At 52.3% G+C, this 20,167-nt stretch overlaps 1 protein-coding gene across 7 annotated transcripts in view; it reads left to right on the top strand.

Annotated features, from left to right (window-relative positions):
* The window catches only part of LOC122370373 (transcription factor AP-2-epsilon-like), a 105,498-nt gene that overhangs the window by 33,816 nt on the left and 51,515 nt on the right, over nucleotides 1-20,167 (top strand). For 2 of the 7 annotated variants that reach the window (XM_043345940.1, XM_043345965.1), the window contains exons 4-5: nucleotides 8,040-8,070; nucleotides 12,788-12,953. In XM_043345940.1, coding sequence (XP_043201875.1) covers nucleotides 8,040-8,070; nucleotides 12,788-12,953 — 197 coding nt within the window. Of the gene's footprint in view, nucleotides 1-8,039; nucleotides 8,110-12,384; nucleotides 12,578-12,787; nucleotides 12,954-20,167 lie in introns of all 7 variants that reach the window. The other 5 variants (XM_043345915.1, XM_043345947.1, XM_043345933.1 and 2 more) reach the window with 3 other exon arrangements.

The raw sequence follows: 20,167 nt of genomic DNA, 5'->3' as shown, positions 1-20,167 counted from the left end.
GTAATGGGCCAAAATTACGGTTGTTGATCTTTATGATGGGGGAGGACTGCCGGTTCGGTGCCGGTGCGGTGCTCGCCGACGACGCTGTTTTTGGGAGAGGGGAGATAAAGTCAAGGGCAGCTGAGTTCACGGATGGATGAGCAGGTGCAGGTACCGAGGCTGTCGGCGCTCAGGCGTCGCGAGATGGTTCTTCATTGGACCGATACGGGCTTGTCAAGGGTAGGAGCCAGGGACCAGCTGACTTGGAAACAGCGGCGGGAAAGATCCGTGCAAAAGGAGAATGCACCTTTCTAACCGAGCTCGCCGCTCGGTGGCTGCAGTGTTCCGAGGTCTCAGCCGGCCGACAGATGACCCGTTGGACGGCTCTCTGTCCGTCCCAGCCCCGCTCTGACGCGCTGCAGTGCCACTCTCAGTGACAGCTTCATACCCCCACGGACAGAGCGGGCAGTAACCGGGGACGGGCGGGCGGCCGGCGCGCTCCTCTGGGGCTGTTCGGGCCCGGTTTACGAGCGCTGGCAGCGCTCTGCGCCGCCGCTGATTGGCTGCCCACTGTATCGACTGGCAATCAGAGCTGGGCACTGGTTATGACGCCATGAATCGCCGTATTACAAGCGGCCCAGAGCTGACGTCTCAGAAGGCCGAGAGAGCGCGCGCCCGGCCCACTGCAGCTGGCTGTGTTCGCCCGCTCGCCAGAGAACACCATAAACTGCGACTTTCGCAATGGGAGATGATAGGCGAGCCTGTTGTGGTGCGCTGAGCCGCCTCGCCGACTCGTCCGCTCTGTTTATCAGCCGGAGAGCTGTATTTATCCGCGCGACGAGTGAGGACCTCCTTTGCGGAGCGATTATCAGACGGGCGCCAGCGAGGTGTTTAATATCCCAGATGGGTTTATGGCGTCGGGAATTTAGGTTATGGCGCACATGTAATTGTACACGTGCAGATGATGTCTATGTGCTATGCTGGTTACTGGACGTGCCTGATAAAGCAGACAGCCGGATAAGTTATGGAACTTTTAATTTATATGCTCGGTTTGGTCACCCTTATCAACTCGACACCGTTGAACTCTCGTACCCATCGACATCTCGCTGTTGCCATTCATGAGTAAATGAATGTGCGGCGTTCCGTAGCGATGTCCGATACATTGCGACAAACTTATCCACGATCACACCGGGGCATACCCTCATCCCCGGCTCCAAGACGCGAGTCTGTATTCATGGAAGCAGTACAGATCGATCTGTCACGAGACACATACGTTGTGTGATCAGAAAATCAATGACGATCGGCAGTGACGAGGACGGCAGTCATCCGTCAGCGGTTTCGTCATCGGTTTATGGGCGCCAGCGCCAGAGGCGAACGAACAGCTCACAGGACTGTTCCGAACCTGGGCCGGGCCAAGCCAAGATTCCTTTACTATTCGGCCAAGCTGCGCTGGGATACATACATACATACATACACATTTATTTTCAACATTACAAATGAGCAAAACATACACAAAAATATTATAAGATTGGTGCAAAAGAATAAAAATTCTTAAATTAAAGCACCTCTCTTAATCAATCAGTATAAAATAAACATGAGTATTACATAAAAAACACAACATAATATGAAAACAAGTCTGTTTGACCACCGCCAAGCCGCGCCACACCCACCGCTCGCTGGTTGAAATTAAAGTTGCTACCCCCAGGCGACACGACGAACCGTCCGGCCCGCCGTCCGCCGCTGGATGCTATTGGTTCTAGAATCTTTTAGTTTTGATAATATAATTTTGGAATAATTTCGCTACTTTGATCTGATCGTTTTTGTTGAGGCCTCTACCATACAGCAATAAGTTAAGTTTAGATACGCTGTTACAGTTGTTAAATATGGGTATAATTATTGAAACTTGTCCGAAAAGTTCAGAGCGTAGCACTTGGAAACGGGGACAATTTAGAACGAAATGTGCTACAGTCTCTTTTGGGCTCCCACACTCACAGCAGGGAGAAGAAGATTTTTGGATTTGGTAGAGATGAGCTTTTAGGACAGTTGCGTTCAACCTAAGTCTTGCATGCTGAATGTTTCCAAACTTTGATCCAGTATTATTATATGGTGGGACGGTCCCTGCACAAAGTCTGGTCTCTATCGCTCGTTGGAAGGATTTGAGGCTGGGATCGGTTCTGATGGATTCTGGTAAAATGTTCCAATCTCTGGTCGTCTTAGGAATAAAAGATTGTTTAAAAAGTGATGTTCTGTTGTTTGGGAGTGTGAGATTGGTGGCATTGCGAAGAGCACGACCCGTGTTGTCTTGTCTGGTTTGTGGTAGTATGTCCCTTATGTATTGCGGCAAGTCAGCGAAATGATTTATCAGCTTGTTGTAAAATATCAGTCGGTGTTTTTTTCGTCGTGTTTCTAAGGTGTCCCAGCCTAGGTCTAAAAGGAGCTTGTTATGAGATGTGTTAAATAACGCACCCGTCACTAGACGTGCTGCCCTTGCGTGTAGTCGTTCTAGTCGTAGTTTGTCTTTGGTCGTTATTAGTCCGTCGTATACAATGTCACTGTAGTCAAATATTGGAAGTATATAGGTGCTGTATATCTGGTTTAGGATGTCACGTGGTAAATATTTAGCGATTGGATATAGGGGACTTAGCGCAGTATTAACCTTTTTAATTATGATATTGATGTGGTTGTGAAATCTCAGATCCGTCGATAGTGTAAGACCGAGGTGAGTGTGACTACTTGACAGAGGTATGCAACTGTCATCGAATGACAACGATGGTGAGTGAGAAGACGTCACGTGACTAAAAATTACCTGTTTGGTTTTAGCCGCACTAAAACTGATGAGCCAATCTGTACCAAAGTTAGAAATTATATTAAGGTCAGTTTGTAAGGATTTAAAAACTTCGTCTCGGTTTGAGTCGGCTACGGGTCGCTGCCCGGGAAGCGCAATGAGCTGTGAGGGGTTTCGTGAGTATGATGCGTATAGTGATGTGTCATCTGCGTAAAATAGAGATTCGTTATGAGTGATGTCAGCGAGGTCATTAAGGTAAATGAGGGCAAGTAATGGACCCAGGACGCTACCTTGCGGGCATCCGGTATTAATAAGACGGGGCTGAGAAAAATTGTCATTAACACACACTCGGATACTTCGGTCAGCTAAATAAGACTTAAGCCATGCATGAAGTGTACCTGTAATTCCGAATAGTGTCTTGCATTTATATAAAAGACCTGCGTGCCAAATTTTGTCAAAATATTTACTTATATCTAAAAATATTGTTGTAAAATCGTTGCCAGTATCGAGTGCGCTGTACAGTTTGTGTGTGAGGTAAACAAGTTGAAGGTGAGTACTATGATGTGGCCTGTAGCCGCTTTGTTTGTCGGTAAGAAGATTATTTTCGGTTATGTGACTGTAAATGCGGTTAAAAATGATTTTTTCAAAGATTTTAGAAATGCAGGGTAAAAGACTGATGGGTCGATAGTTTGATGGATCTGATGCTGAGCCTTTTCTCTTAAAAATAGCGTGAACCTTTGCTTCTTTCCAAATTGACGGAAAATGACCTTGATTTATCGATTGATTAAAAAGTTTAGTTAGTGGTGTCACTATTAAAAGTGCTACTAGTTTTAAAATTTTTGGTGGGAGATTATCGGGACCACATGATTTGTTTACGTCAAGTGAGTTTAAAAGATTAAGTACTTCTCTCTCCGTAATAGTTATTGTATTTAAGATCGGAACCGGGGATTCTGGCGTTAAAACTGGTATTTGTTTGTCACTGGTCTCTAATATTGACTGATTAGCAAAGTAATTACAAAGTAAATTGGCTTTATCGTTATCATCAGTTGTTGTCTCACCGTCTGGTTTGATGAGTGGTGGTAATACGTGCGTTTTGGATCTTCCGGTCATTTGCCTTAAAATATTATGGTATTTGTGCGGATTGTTTTTCGTAGATAAAAGTTGCTGTACTTGATTTATCCTATACGCTTCTTTTAATTTTTTATTTAGTTCAGTAGCTACGTTTCTCTGCCGTCTCCATCTAGCCCAGCACTCGTCTGTCTGTAGTTTGAGCGCCTTTCTGAATAGTCTGTCTCGTTTTCGGGCTTCCCGTTTTAGTTCATTATTGTACCATGGCTTGCTATTTGGTCTAGTGCGTATTATTCTAGTCGGTATTGCTTTGTCTGCTGCGCTCAAAATTGCATGTGTAAAATCCACGGTGGCCTTGTCAGTGTTTTGATTAATAATATTATCCCAGTCAGTTTGTAAAAGTTCGTTTGTGAGCATATCTGCGTCGAGTAGGTGGAAATCTCGTACCGTCTTTGTAGTGCTCTCTGTAATTGGTTTTGTTATTTTCACTGTTACGTATACCGGAAAATGGTCAATCTGGGAGAATGGGGAAGCCACACCATGGTCGACCACCTGGTCTCTGTCAGATATAAAAATTAAATCTCTTAAATTTGCAGTGCTAGCGTTTGGCCTAGTTGGCTGGTCTATTAATTGAAAAAGATTCAGAGAGGACGCCATGCCTTCTAGCTGTCTTTCGAATGAAGTGATTTCGCTGTGATTTTGATGGCTTTTGTGTAGATAATTGTTACCGGCGTTAAAATCTCCTGCAATTAGAATCATGGTCGGATTGAGGGATTGAGCGAGTGCCACACTTTCGCCTAATGTCTCTAGAAATTCGTGCAACTTGTCTTGAGACATTTTTGGTGGGATGTAGACACAACATACTATTATTGTTTGTTTCTTTATTTTTATGAGCGTCCAGATCCACTCTGTGCTTCCAATTTCGAGTTCTGGTAAGCGTTTTGCTGCAAGTGAAGTCTTAAAATAAACAGCTACACCACCCCCGTGTCTAGAGCGATTTTTCAGATACGGTTCGTGATAATTATCGAGTTTATAAAGGCTAGGGTGTATCGTATTGTCTAACTTTGTTTCTGTCAACATGAGAATGTCGGTCCCAGAAGAGTCAGCAAAGTCAGATAGTTCGTCTAGTCGGTGTGGTGAGGTGATGCTATTGATGTTCACGTGGGATACTTTAATGCTCATGTTATCGCTACTGAAAGGACCAGGGTTCGACTCTATTCCAGATTTTAAGAGTAATGCGGGGGTGTCGTGATATATGTTCAGGATCCACCATGGGATATGAGGAGAGAGGGAAGTAGTAGGATGTGGGTGGTTATGAGAGCGATAGTTACCAGAGTCCGTGCAGGAGCCAGCAGAGAAGTAAAGTACCAAAGAAGATGGTGCCAAACAGGTGACCGGGTTGTAGGCTGGCGGAGTGGGGAGCCCAAGTTGTTGGTTAGCGTCAGGAGAGGTTGATGGTGCCCTCCAGCTGGCGGAGACGGGACGGGCGGCCGGCGGCGCACCTGGAGGCAGCGGGTAGCATGGAGTCAGTGAAAGCGGCGTTGGGTTAGGCACTGCATGCACGGTGACCGGAGCACAAACATTATTGTTTACGTTACAATACAGGCTAGGATAACTTATCTATACATAATATGATCGGTAGAATAAATAAAGTTAATTGAACAAAAATACCGTCGACAACCAAACAAAGGAAAACAACCAAAAATTTAAACACGTTATGCACATACTCTGGTGAAAACAAATGCACACAATGAGGACTGCTCCATCTAAACAACCCAGCAGAACCGGCAGCAAAGCAATCGCGTCGACGGCTCATCAGACCTAGCGGAGCGCCGCGACGCCTGCAGCTTAAACGTACGTACGTGACCGTCTGTCTCAACACTCATGTTCCACTACCACGTCATACAACCCCGACACGCCTCCCTCAGCGAAAAAAAATATCACTCTCACCCACGCTACCCCGCCCCCTCCCACCAGCTCCCCCGCCCCTCCCCGCTCTACCCCACCCCTCCAACCAGCTACCCCGACCCCTCCCGCTCCCCCACTCCCACCACAGAGCGAGTCAATAGTCTCGGAGTAATAAGAAGTTACAAACTGTGAGTATGAGCAGGACGTGGTCGTCGCTCTCTCGTCGCCGCGGTTGCCCGCAAACGCGGGACGCCAGGTCGTCACGAGTGCAGAAGGGCCGGCCAGCCGACCGCCTCAGCGACGGCGGTCAGCTGATCGCTGGGCGCCGCCGCGCCCTCCTCTCGCGTCACCGCGGCGGCCGGCGCGGACCGCGCCCAGCCTGCCGAGCCGGCGGCGTCGTCGATAGGCAGGATCACTCACTGACGGGTGAGTTTTTCCAGGTCGTCCTCGGTCTGGATCTTGTGCGATGGGTGTGGGTCTCGCTAGGTCGTGGTGAGCGGAAATGCCAGTCAAGCTCGGCTTCAAAACTTGGCCCTTGCGCTGACCCGCGGCACGGGTCAAACTCTTCCGTGCACCAGGTGACAGAGGCGCTGTGACACGTGTCATGCGTGTGACGCTCGCGCTGACATCCTCCCGTGATGGATCCGCTCGCACCTCCGCTCGATCGGCGCCGTTTTGCGGCAGCGTGAGAGCGCAGGGCAATCGCGGCGGGATCGCGACGAAGATGTATGGCCACTGGCCCAATATGGCGACGAGGCGGCGCCCGTACCCCACTGGACCGATAACGGCGGCCCGTACATCATTAGTTGTTTGATTTATTTCCCTGGACAGTCGATTCGGGTGCCGATAAAACGACGCGTTTTCGAGCGTGTTTCAGGCCGAGTGGCCGGATAAAGGTAGATGATGTTAGGCGGGACTGGAAACACCAAACATGATTGGGCGTCTGGTATTATCAGTCTGGACCCAGCCGCTCAAGCACAGAACGGGAAAGATGTGCTATGAGCCTTGTGAAGTGAACTGACACAACTTGTTCAGCGCGGGTGGGCCATGAGCCCTTAGCCATGTCCTGTAATATGTTGGCTTCCGGTTCTTTAATGCTTTGTGTGGCTCAAAGCTAGGCAACAAAATCATCACAATCACAACTTTGAGCAGGGAGGAAAAACGGAAAATACACTTGAAAGCAATGTAAATTACACTAAAATTATAATTTAGCATTGCTTTGTTTTATAAAAATATGATCGATGCTAAAATGCAGCAATCTTTCATGTAGAACCAAGAACGCGCATAAAAAAGCATTAATCTCTTCTCAAGTTCTTCTCAATGACCTGATTTAGTCCGTTAGATCAGCCAATGCGCCAGCTCATGATAATTTCTAGTCTACTTGCATCTGTTTGCAATGTCACATATTCGAGAATTCAATTGCAGCGGTTTGCTAGCATTTCCATGTATGGCGCAGCTGCTCCTAACATGGCGCGTACAAAAGTAAATATGTAAATAGCTTATCAATAGGTGTCGTGTTGTGTCGTTTGTGTTGAGGGGATTGGTTATCAATATTTGTTTAGCAGTATTTTGCATAAATATGGAGTCTGATGATGATAGTAACTTTATCCTGGTGAGTTACATGATTTTAGATAGTAGGAAAAATCAGGCGTTTTGTGCTGCACTCCTAAATTCCTTGCCATTTTTCGAGTATTAGTATCAGTATATAGGTATCAGTTCAGGTCCACATGCTGTTGAGAAAAAACTTGCTCTCAAGAAAACAACCCATGCATCTGACACGAATTAAGAATTATTATATTTCATTGCACAGCTCAAAACTGGATGCTCATGCATGATGCAAGGCTCTATGAATGCATCACATAAGTTTTTGATTGTGAAGTAGGTCAGACTGTGAAGTGTGGCAAAGCAGTAGTCGTAAAGCAGGCATCACACTTGTTTTTGCAACCAAGGAGTGAAGCTTTACCATTACCCAGAGGCTAGAGATGCTTTCTAATCAAACCAAACCAAACCAAACCTGATCTAACCTTACCTACAACCTTAAACTAAAACCTACCACCTAAAACCTACCACCTAACCTTGACCTACATTTCCTAACCTAACCTACATCATCTTCATCTAACCTACATCTTGGTTACAAAAAAAAAACAAGTATGACAGACACCTGGTTTACTACTACTGACGAAGCCACACCAGCCCACACCAAGCTGGCTGAAAATATGTCTTGAATAAAACCACAATGGACTACGTATCACCTGTTATTTAAAGGAACCCATCTGATTGATTTTTCCTTTTGTTTCAGGGAATCGGCATCGACAGCGATTCATTCCCAGGTGAAGTAACTGAAATAACTATAGTAAACCGCGAGCCTGGTAAGTCTCCATGCTTGTTGGCTGGGAAGTTAGTATGGGGCTCAAAGTCTGTACCATATTGTTCAGAATTTGGTCTCCGTGTTTATTTGGATCAAACTGCAAGTGGTATTGTACTTTTTTGCTGTTTACTGGTTGCCATTAGAATAAGCAAAAGGATTTAGCAATACAGAAGTGTTTTGGTGTTAGTGGCTACCTATTAATGCATTTATTTCAGTGCTATACTTTGTAGCATTTTTGTTTGTGCATTTTTGAGCCATGCCTTGTATTTTATTTAATAAAAATGCATTTCTCAATTATATTTACTCAATCCAATAAGTGGTTAATCAGCATTCATTGTGCTTTGTTAGCATTACATACATGTCTCATTGTGGTGAACAGATGTGATGTTTAGGATATTGATGTGATTGCTCTACACAGCACAGTAGCAGCCCGTACATTGAGCGCATGGCATGCCTGTTGTAATTGCTCGTCGCTTGGTGTCTCTGCTGTGCCTGTACCCATTGCCCTCTCTTCCCCCCCCCCTACTCCACCACTGGCCTTTGACCCATGGTGGGGCACCAGAGCCCTCCATATTTCACCTGCCTAGTACCACCTATTACCACACTCGCAGCAGCACATTGTCACATGGTCGTTTCTCCATGTCAGCACTCAACAGAATCGCATACATCTTAGATAAATGTGGCCAGTTGTGCCTTTGTTTGGCTAATCATTTTAAATTCAATCTACAGCATTTTAGGCGCAATTTCAAAAAGTTAAAGGAAATAGTTCACATTTTAACATGGGTTTTTAACTGGAATAGCAGTTCCGTAGCTTGGGCTGAGACGAGCATAAATCAGGAGCTTTTACAGCCCAACGATCACCCTAGGCAAAGATATTCTATTTCTCGTCCCGAAAAAGGTGCCTTGCGTTGAGGTTGTGTGCCTTGCATATATTTGCATCCAGTATGAAACGAGCATGGGTCCTGAAAATTCTTCAGAAACGCTCCAGTAACAAAAGAAAATTATTCAGAAAATTCTTCAGAGGCGCTCCAGTAACAAAAGCATGAGCAGATCGCCCAAATGCCGGTGGCCGCGATAATTTCTCTATAGCTTCTGAAGAATTTTCGGGACCCATGCTCTTTTCATACTGAATCGCGTGTGCCTTACAGAAACTGAAAAGTTCTTCCTATATCAAAAATATAGAAAATAATATTTTGTTATAAAAAGGTTTTATTTTCTTTGCTGATCATTTTGAACATAAAAAATCATAAATCCATTGCAAAAAATATAATTTCGTGAAAGTGAACTATTTCCTTTAAAGACCAAATTCAAAACGTTCACGTGCATTTTGAATGTAAACTTTTTGAATTTGGTCTTTAAATTTTTGAAATTGCGCCTAAAAAGGTGAAGCATTTAATGGGGTGATATGGCCATTGGCCATGATTGTAGTAGCTCATTTGAAGCGAAACTACTTTTCATAGTTTTCATAGTTTTTCATAGTCTTTAGCAAGGGGCTCGATATATTTTGCAAGAAAAAGATCAATTATTTGCGTACATCATTTATTGGATTTTTTGTTTTGTTTAATTACTAAATATTCAACCACCCATCTTGCCTTTTTTCTCCGAAAATACCACATTGTCGAGTGAGGTTTTCATGTCTCATCTTCATTCCAATCATCTTATCACGCGGCCTTTTGTGTCGGCACAGCCATTGAAGCCCCCTAAAAAGCTTTCTAAATCACTAGCTCATCTCACAGCGCACAGACTACCCAGCACCCCTGAGCCGATCAGAGGCCGCATAGAGAGGGTGTCGCCTGCGACAGATGCGACCAAAATCGACGATCTACACAATCAACTTGCTGCTTTAGCGGGCAAATTGGTTCCGATCCAAAGTAGCGAGCTGTCGCGAGTGATTTTGCCGCCGCCGTCACCGCCGAGGGGGAGATCGATTTTCGTTTAGCGCCCGGCTGTATCGCAGCTCCACTTGTTGCCGCTGCGGTCGGTAAATCAGCTATCTGCCGGCGGCCGGGCGCGGGCCGCTCCGTCGACCGACGAGATCACCTCCAATCGGACCGGATCGCCGCGGATCTCAACGATCCGCCGATCCGCGCCGCGGTAAACTCACCAGCTCGTTTTGCCGCTGTCGCCGATGGGATCTGGCGGCAGGCTGTGCGGCTCGACGCATTTCCATCCATCGGGAACTCATTTCCGGAAAAACGTCATGCCTCGCGGCGTCTGGAAACGTCTTTGATGTACCGGGAGAATATTTGGACGAAAATGCACCTCTAACTCGCGAATCCGTTGATGTGTGGTCGTTTTTTTTTTTTTGCGACGCCGCTCGTGCCTCCCCTCGGCGCACCTGTTTGTGGTGGTGGCCGTTTATCCCAGCCGCAATTACCCTAAAAGCGGTCTTTGTGCCCGGAGTGGGGGCTGGCGTTGAGAGGGATAGAGCAAAAACTGAGCTGGGAGCGCCAGTAATGACTGCTGTCTTCAGCTGAAGCCCGCAGGATAGCAACCGCTCGATGTGGCAAGTCCAGACGGCTTTTGTCTCCTCATTGCTCTTTGAAGATTCTGACCACATCATAGAATGACTGCACGGGTCTATGATTTCTTCTGAGGAGCCACTGAGTAAACATCGTGACCAGGCGGCCGAACATCTGCCATCACCTGTCCAGCACCGGTCGGTTGCCGGGCGGTAAATCGCCGCGGTCGTCTGTCTGCCCTCTGTGACGTCACCGGTTCTTCTCGGTGTCATGACGGCGCAGCGGGGCGCGGCGACGAAGTGGGCGTCGGTGACAGGCGACCGAGCTGAGCGCGCGCGACTTGCACCCTAGCACTAATGGGGATTGATTGCGGCGCACCTGACGTCAGTGCTGTCTGCGCTTGTCCGCTCGGGTCGCGGGGACCGACCGACGGTGGAAGGCTGAGGTCGGAGAGCTGCTGACTGGACGAGAGGCTGGCTGGGGTCCCCAGCTAGCTAGGAGTCGACTATTGTGTGGATGGTGGCAAGCTAGAGGTCCACAGAAGTAAGGTTGCAATGTGATGGAGCAAGCAAATCGTGGAGAGATCACGGCTCGAATCTCGATAGAGCGGCTTTGGTCGGTTGGCTGGATTTTGGAATCATCCTGGAGCTGTGAAGTCGACTGACTTGCTTGACTGTGGTAACTGCTGACTGGACACGGACAGTGGACCGGCTAGAATCTAAAACGACACTTTACAGTGTGACTAGGTCTGACTCAAGCTCTCAGTGTGTTGACTGACCAATAACAATGACCCAACCTGACCCCACCTGACTTCTTCACCGCATCCTGTCATTGTAACCACACGATAGAGCCTGTCCTGACCTGACCTAAGCTAGTACGACCCGACCAGACCTGACCTTACCTGACTGGACCTGTCCTGTCTGACGCAAACCATCCAGAGCTGACGTGACTGAACTACCGCTGCCTTGCTCGCTTTGGACATGCTCATTAGACTTTGACATTTGACGAACTAACATGCACTGGTGTTGGTACAATCACCTGACTTCTATTCAAATAGTGCTATACGAATATTCAGAACGTGTTCGTCAAACAGATTTCCCCGCTTTGACTGAGCTATTCGGACATCCTTTACACTGGATACGGACATTAGTGGTTACGGTGGATTCGGACATCAGGCATTAGACGCACTTACACGGACCCCAGACTTACCGATCAAGAGTTGGATCTTGTCATCAACTGAGGTGGCTCCTGATTGGCATACACCACCCATAGAGAGCACCCGGTATCATCACCCCACACCGGTGATGCGCCCTGCATGTGCACGAGTCGATGTCGCTTGGCTACCTCCAGTTTGGTTCGCTCAGCACCAGACCACACATTTTGCTTTGCTTCGATGTTGGTGTAGCACTGGTCGTTTTCTGTTGGTTTTGCTGTTTTAGATAGAATTATATTAAATTTAGGACGAAAGAAATGTGATGTTCTGTGCGCTTTGGCTGGTTCTAGTTAGTCCTGCCATAAAGTGAATTAGGACTTAATTTTCTTTTCACTGTTTGCTATGGAAAATTTCGGTGCCTGTTGAAAAATACATTCCCTAAACTGTTTTCAATTTGCATAAAATTGCTGGCAATCGGAAATTTAGTCCGAAATCGCTTTGAAACTTTTGGTCGGACCACGACGTTGTTGATAAGCTCGAAAGAGCCTCCGAAATTTCGAGATTGGGTCCAGTGTTCGCCGCCGGTGCCGTGATCAGCTCCGGGCTGGAACTCTCCGTCGCCCGGCGGTGTCAGCGCGCTGACACCGGGGGCCGTCCGCAGGCCTCAAGTGTCAGGTGGACGACCTGCTGCTGCACGCGGGCACGCACCCCTCGGACGTATTCTGCAGCGTGCCCGGCCGGCTCAGTCTGCTCAGCTCCAACTCCAAGTACAAAGTGAACGTGGCAGAGGTGCGGCGCCGCCTCTCGCCACCCGAGTGCCTCAATGCCTCACTGATGGGTGGCATACTGCGCAGGTGGGTGTGACACGGCGACACTCACGATACCACGACACTCTAGACACTCATCGAATACTCGGAACACCCCCGAGTCCATACACAACCCAAAACACATACCCTTCTCCCACACACCGCTTCCATTCCAAACCCATCCTACCCCTCTGCCACCCCAGTCCTGGCGACTCGCCCGGGCGCCGGCGGCGGCGGCTGATTGCCGACTGGTCACAGGCCTGAAGCGGGAGATGGCGCCTACGGAGGTATTCTGTAGTGTGCCCGGCCGGCTCAGCCTGCTCAGTTCGACGTCCAAGTACAAGGTGACAGTGGGGGAGGTGCAGCGGCGGCTGGCGGCGCCGGAGTGTCTCAACGCCTCGCTGCTCGGCGGCGTCCTACGACGGTGAGTACCGAGAGGGGGAGGTCTACCACGGTGGAGGGTTCGTGCCGGGAGGATGGGGCTTATCGAGAGACGCACAAGGAAGTCTGACGGTGTGGTGTGGTGTGACCTGTGCGAAAGGTCATGCTGAAGATGGTTAGTGAGTGGAACGGTGTTCACAGTTACTGGACCTAAAAATTAAAGATGTTTGGGCTGATGAATTTAAGAGAAGTGACCAGGCTTCAGCAACCAGAGACCTTGTATTTTGAATATTCTTCAGTTGTGTACTTGCTAGCATGAAATTCATGCACATGCCGTTTCAGCCTGTTGCTATAGACCGACAGCTTACCCGTTTGCTCAGCGGCGGGTATTGCCTCCATTGCACACCGCGCACCGCCAGCCGGCTGTGTTTGTTGTCTGGTTAGCGGCGCGGCGCTGCGTCTGAACGGAGATCCCGGCGTGGTCTCCTGGCGGTGACGGTGACGCACCTCCTCTCCTAGCGCGACGTCAGCGTCGCGGGGCGCTGTTTGCCCGGCGGGCGGGGCCGGTGTGTGCCGTCGCCTCGTGCCGTGTTGAACGAACGTGCCTGGCGCAGCGGCCCGATGAGATCATGCGTTAGGTGACGCGGTAGGAGAGGATGATGGGTGGGTGGTGGGCCGCTGTGAGGGTCATTGTCCGAGACTTGAGAAGTGATGGTGGCCTATTAGGGTCGCCGTTGACTCTGCAAAGCGTGCATACAGTTGGGTCATGTTTGATTGTCAGGAACATACCTGCATGTAAACGTTATTCTATTGTTGAGTTAAACATGGATTTGACCCAGTAATGGCCCAGCGTGGGAGCCTTCTCCGCGGGTGGGCCAGATCCGTCGACATAAGTGGCTGACTGTCTGACACCGGCCAGGTAAAGCCGACGGGACACGTGAAAAGCTGCGCGTCTGTATGTCCGTGCTGGCGGCGGGTCGGGCGGGCTCAGCGGCGCCGCTAATCCGGCAGCTCTGACGGGCCGGGAGCAGCGCTAATCCGGCGGCTCTACCGACCAAACAGACCCATCGACTCGGCGGGACAGAGGGTCGGTCGTGTCCGCCGTATGGAGACGGTGTTCAGCTAGTGCCCTCCTACCAACGAGCGGCCTTTCAGGTGCCGCGGAGACGGACAGGCGACAAAGTTTGAATGTCGTCTATCCGTCTTCGTGCCGGTCTGAAAAACCAGCGGCGATACCTGTCTGTGAATTCGGATGGAGGAGCCCTCCACAGCGCCTGTCGTCTGTTTTGACTGGCCTGTTGTGCAGGCTTTGTCTCTGACAGCTCGTGCGGAGGTGTCTCGAGAGTCGCTCGTGCAGATGCGGTCTGCAACCGGACGGGACAGCCTGGGACTCCCAACTCGAGTGCCTGTCAGTGGCTGGCTGGACAAGATCGCCGCGCGGCCATCTCGCTGTTTGATCTGAATGACTTGTGCCGTGCACGGCTGCTGATTAGTTGGCTGCGCCGCCCCTGTATCTACAGACACGGCCTTGTTCGCGGTGTGTGCTCAGTCGGCGTCTGTACCGCCGCGGTCTGATCGGAGTCGGGTCTGACCCAGCAGACCGACCCTCCCGTACCGATCCAGTACCGGATAGCTGCCCGGAGAGCCTGTAAACAATAACTGACCCGGCCGCTCACCAGTCAAATGGCCTTGTTTTGCGCAGGTGAATGACGATGGTTCGGCCGCGTTCGCTCGAACAAAGCCGACTTCCTAGTGACGCGAACGGCAAATTATGCTTTTGAAACGCTCTGAACCGTGGGCTGTCTGCGGAGCTGTCGTGGACAAACAGCTGCGGGTGTGTTCATTTTGGCTGTTTGGGCGCGCACGGGTCATGATCGGTAACGGTGGTGAAATCGTGCAGTGGTGCCGAGTGGCGAATTTTCGATGTTGCGCGTGAGTCAGCGCGTCACCTCGGAACGACCTCCGGCCACGATTACCCCATCGACACAATCGGGAAAGTCACCGGTGGGGCGACCCGTTTGTCTCCAACCGCACCCGCCCACCGTTTGGCGATGGTCCGGCGTGGCGGGTGTCCGCAGCGCGACACAGCTTTGTCTCGGCGTGAAACGACGCGGCGCGGCGCGGCGATTGTCCTGTCGGGACGGCGATGAGCGGAGGCGCGGGGGCAGCCGCCCGGGTCGCCAGCGCCGCTACCGCGCCTACCGGACCCGTCTCGCACACCGGGAGGCAGCCTTTCCCTGTCGCCGTGTGATGGAGCGGCCGGCTCGCCTCTCAGGCCAGTGCGGTACCCCGAGCGGCCCGGGCGCTGGCCCACCGCCCTGCGCCACGTCGTGTGCGGCGGACGATACGACACCGCCGGCCCACCGCTCGGAAGTCATGATTCTTCGATTTTCATGACAGGCCGTGCCTTTGTCTCGTGGTCTCGGTCGGTTCGTTGCACCTGCGATGGCCGATGCCAGTGCGGCTCTCCGGCCCGGCGCCGTCCGAGTGGCTGGCTACATATGTATGGGCCGACCGCCGCGGCCGCCATTCGTTGTTGAATTTGCGCTGGCGGCCGTACTTTGTCCCTTTCATGTCGGGTGCAACGTCATGCCGGCTCGCTGGTGGCCGAGCCGACGTCTCACGTCATGCTCGGCTCGGCGCTGACCGGCGCCGTCCACTGCGGGACCCCGCGCGGCCGCCCCCGCCGACCGGCCACCTCCGTCCGCGTTCACCACCGGTGTCCAGCCGGGCTGGGATTCCGAAAATACTGCTTCCCTGCGTGCCGACCGCCAACCACAATGGACGACGCCGTCGGACGCACAACGCGATCGGACGCGGCGGCCGAATCGTATCTGGCGTCGATCGGGGAGCCTGGCAGCTGAGCGCACTCTCCAGCCCGCCTGGAAATCTTAATTAGCGCCCTGGAAGTGGTCTGATGGATGGGCGAGCCGGGCGCCCTCGCTGGTCAGGTTGGATCTCCTGCCCTCCGCGGGACGGAGAGCCTTGGTCGGGAAGACCCGGATGGTGGTAGATATGGACTAAAACACGAGTGCTGATTGTGTTTGGAGAGCTGAAGTGACAGGATAGGTGAATGGTTAAGGCCTCTTAGCTCTAATTGCTATAGGCATAATCTCACAAAATCGACTGGAGCGATGACCTGCAAAATATGGACGCTGTACCTATAAGGACCGATCCGCTATGTCAATGCATGATTATGATTCAGGTCTCCCTTCATTGCACCGTAGTTTTCGTGCAGGTCCACTCACGAGTAACGTTACCTGAACGTAACCTCCACCCAACCACGTGAACTGTGTTTCAAGCTGTCCCATCAGCATTCTGCCTCTGCTGCGGCCGTCACCGCCACCTCCGCGCTCTCTCGCTGAGCCCGGCTCTGCACAGACAGACGAATGGACGCACGCCACTGCCGGTCCGCCGTCTATGGTTTGCCTGTCATAGCAGTCCCCCGGTGAAAAATGACGACCGATGTGTCTGCCCAGTGCGCCGGGGACTTCTGGGAACCTGGGGCTCGTCTGTGACCAGCAGAGGATGGTGACGAGTCGTCGGACTTGTGTGGTCAGGTGGGAGGGTAAGGGGCGGTGAAGTCGCTTGTTGGTGGTGCCAAATAGGTGCCAAACTGGTGGCGCAGCTGGGGAACGCAGCTGGGTTGTGCTGCTTCAATGTCGTTTTATTATTATCACCGTTTTGATGTAAAAAGTATAGGTTTATAAAGCGTAACTAAATCATCCTTCTCGGCTGCTCATTTCGATTTGCTGCTTTTTCAGTATACAGCTGTTTTATCACAAATTTTGCTGACTCCTGTTGCCATGACTTCGCGTCGCTCTCTGGGCAGAGTCAGAACAGTTCAGGGACAGTTCGAGTCCCTGCCGGGCGTCCGCAACGGTCGCCGACCTCACGTGGCCAGTTTTGGCGTTCTGGTCACGTTTCTAACCGACCTTTATGACATCACAATTACCTGTCAAAATTTACCTGACCGCGCTGGTAAAGCGATGGCACCGGTCCGCCTGGTGACTCGCCCGGTCTGCGCTCTCTCAGAGAGTCGCCGGGACCGTCCTCGTTTCGTCAGGAGGCAGTGAGTAGTAGGGCTGCAGATCTGCCCCATTCGCCACGCTCGGCCGGGAGCAGGGCGCTGCACGTCGCACGCGTTTCGAGCGCTAATGGAGCGCGCCGGGCGTCCCTCCCGCCCCTCGCGCGAGTCGGGGCGGCGCCGGGCACCAATGGCCACCTTATCCGGCCACGGGACCGGCCTCCGAGTCTCGATATGGCCAGCCCTCATCTCCGTGGAAGGGAGTGTGCGCCCAGCGAGTCTGCGAGGCCCATGCGTTATCGTCGGTGAGAGTGCATTTTTCACATAAACGTTCAAACGCACGCTATCGGTAATCGGTCGGATGATGTATGGTAGACGCCGCCAGAGAAATTGCCGGGTTCCTCTGCCCACACGCGAATATAAATAACGAAACACGGGTCGAGACATTGCCGTGATCCCGACAATGGCCACATTCAATTAAAATGGGGCGTTATTTATTGTTGCCACTCTGCGTTGCGGTTGGTCTGGTGCGGATGGAGCTTTTTGCGATGGCAAGATAGTGCGAGATGTCGGGCGGAGCGAGAGGTGGATATTTTCTCAGACTCCGCCTCTTCCTCTCTGTTTAATGAGACATGGAGCTGGAAATTCTTGGACTACGTGGGGTCAGTGTATCATTTATGAATACCTAGATGCAGCATTCATAAGCCTGTCTGTTTTCGATCGTATTTGATTTGCAACGTCCCGAATTGCCTGCGCCGCACAGTCTTACATGACCCCGAATCCCCGTCCTGCTTTTGTTCTCTGTCATTTCATTCTCCGATGCGCCACAGATTTACGACACACGTTTAACGGTTACCTCACAAAGTCAGGAGCATCCAAACATGGAGCTACGAAAAGGCCGAACGAAGCAGCGCTGAGATTGGCCCCGATTCCGTCGGCCGGAGTCTGTTCTCCGAGTCCATTTTTGTCTGACCGACGTGGAACCTGTTTGAATCACTTTACAACCTGGACTCAATTCATCCGATGATATTGGGATGCGCGTCTCTCTCTCTCTCTCTCTCTCTCTCTCTCTCTCTCTCTCTCTCTCTCTCTCTCTCTCTCTCTCTCTCCCCCGCATTCTCGGCCACTCCACGAATCGCACTTGTGTTTCCCGAATTTAGCGTCAGCTTTGTGTTCCTATTATCTCCAATGTTATCCAGGTAATAGTGTGATCTCAATTTATGGGTACCGCGCGTATGACTATGCATTGCCTTGAGCAGATTTTGCCCTAGGGTGACCTCTGTCACTGGTAGACCAGCGCTCTCTTTCAGCCCCGTGTCGCGGGCGGCAGATGCTGGGGTTTGGCCGCACCTGCCGGGTCATCTGAGGGCAGTCGGCGGCAGGTGCCGGGGACCCTGTTTGCCGGTGCAGCGTGGCGCTGTTTGTCCTCTCCCGACCGGCCGGCTGCGGTGTGTGTCTGCCTGTGTGTGTGTGTGTGTGTCGGGCAGCGGCGGACGGCAATCGCAGCGCGCATCTCGCAGGCCGGTCTCCATTAGCGCCGCTCGACGGCCGCGTTAAATGGCCTAAATGGGCCGATACACATCGGATTCGGGCCGACGCCGCCCCTCCTGCCCTGTTCACTGCCGGGTCGGCCGACCGGTCAGCTGGCGGTCCTGCCGCCGCTGCTGTCCAGACATCGTCCAGCCCCCATCGCTGTGCCACTAAAATCAACTAGACATATGAATGGACCGCCATCGATGGGTGGCATGAGCTCCGAAAAGACACCGAACCACCTGTGAAAAAAATCAATTGGCCATGATGCGGGCTGCAGCGGTGACTATCGAAGCAGCAGGACACTTTCTCCGATGTGACGTTGACTGGAGGCCTGTGAAGCGAGGACTGATGGGACGTGTGACTGCGGCGGCCGGTGCTGTCCTCGGCTGCGTGATCGGCTGCCGTGCCGCCGCCGACACCGGCTCGGCGCCGGGCGGACACACCATCCATCGCCGCGCCGCCGCCGATCCCCGGCCGCGTCCGTCTCCCCCATGGTCCCCTGGACTGGTGTCAGCTGCCGTCGGATCGGGTCTGACACCACTTCAGACAGTTCTGCAGAAAATGTCGCCTCTTCCCACCGCTTCAGACAGTTCTGCAGAGAGTGTCACCCCTTCTGTGGCGCCGGTAAGAGCGTGTGGATTCTGTTCAGCGCCGCGGCTTCTGTGCTTACATGAGCGCTGCACCTGAGCTCAGCACCGCTGCTGCAGACTGCTACGACCTCCACCGAGCGCAGCGCCGGCAGAGATTCTGCACAGAGTGACACCGCGTCCACGGCGCAACTGCAGGAGGCATCGGGCGATGCAGGGTGCAGTGCGATGTCATCTCTGTCCACAGCACTCGGGCCGTCCGTGCGGCCTGTTTATCAGACTGGAGAGGCGGACGGACGGCGGGAGATGAAGAGTGGATAGGAGCCTGAGAGGACGCCGGTCGGGGAGCACGCGGCGGCCGGCGGACTGACTCGCCAGCAGCGGGCCTGTCCAGTCGGCTTGTGTCCATGGCCGGCATTGACGCGGAAAGTCATAACTCGGCGCCGGCGGGGCGTAATTGGCGCGGCGCAGACGAGATGTGGCGCGGCGCGACGTGATACCGCGCCGTCCTAATGAGGCCGGCGGCTGCGGGCGCCATCCGTAGTGTTAGATGGACTGGCGGAGACTGGCGGGCCGACTTGGTTATTACCGAAGGTCTTGGTCGGTCTGTTGAGGAGGTAGAGGAGGGTACTTGGACAGTGGATAAGACGGCGCAGTCAGCCGGTCGGTAGGCGGTCGCGAAGTGGGCTGGTTTCGCGGCCCACGCGGGCGAAGTGAGGTGGTTTCGCAGCCCGCGGTGGCGAAGTGAGGTGGTTTCGCGGCCCGCGGTGGCGAAGTGAGGTGGTTTCGCGGCCCGCGGCGGACAGCTACCGGTCACGGGCCGGTCGGGATAGCCGCCGAGAGAGGCGTGGCTGGCCCCGGGGACGGCGGTAGCGGTGCCGACTGGCGTGCCGGCCCGCCATCGGACCGCTCCCCGGTCCGCGCACAAAGGCCCGCTGCTGCTGGCCCGCTCCTAATGGCCTACCGAGAACCGGCTGCAAGCCACCCGTCCGCCACAGACCCCCCCGGCAGAGGTGAACGCTGCTGCCACCGGTACTGATGGTGAGTTGGTGATGGTGCCAGCTGGTGCCAGCTGGTGCCAGTAACCACCACCAAGAACCAGCTGGGCTA

Source organism: Amphibalanus amphitrite, unplaced genomic scaffold, assembly GCF_019059575.1.
Source record: "Amphibalanus amphitrite isolate SeventyFive unplaced genomic scaffold, NRLGWU_Aamphi_draft 000034F_arrow, whole genome shotgun sequence".
Taxonomy (NCBI): Eukaryota; Metazoa; Arthropoda; class Thecostraca; order Balanomorpha; family Balanidae; genus Amphibalanus; species Amphibalanus amphitrite.
This window is presented reverse-complemented; position numbering and strand designations above follow the sequence as displayed.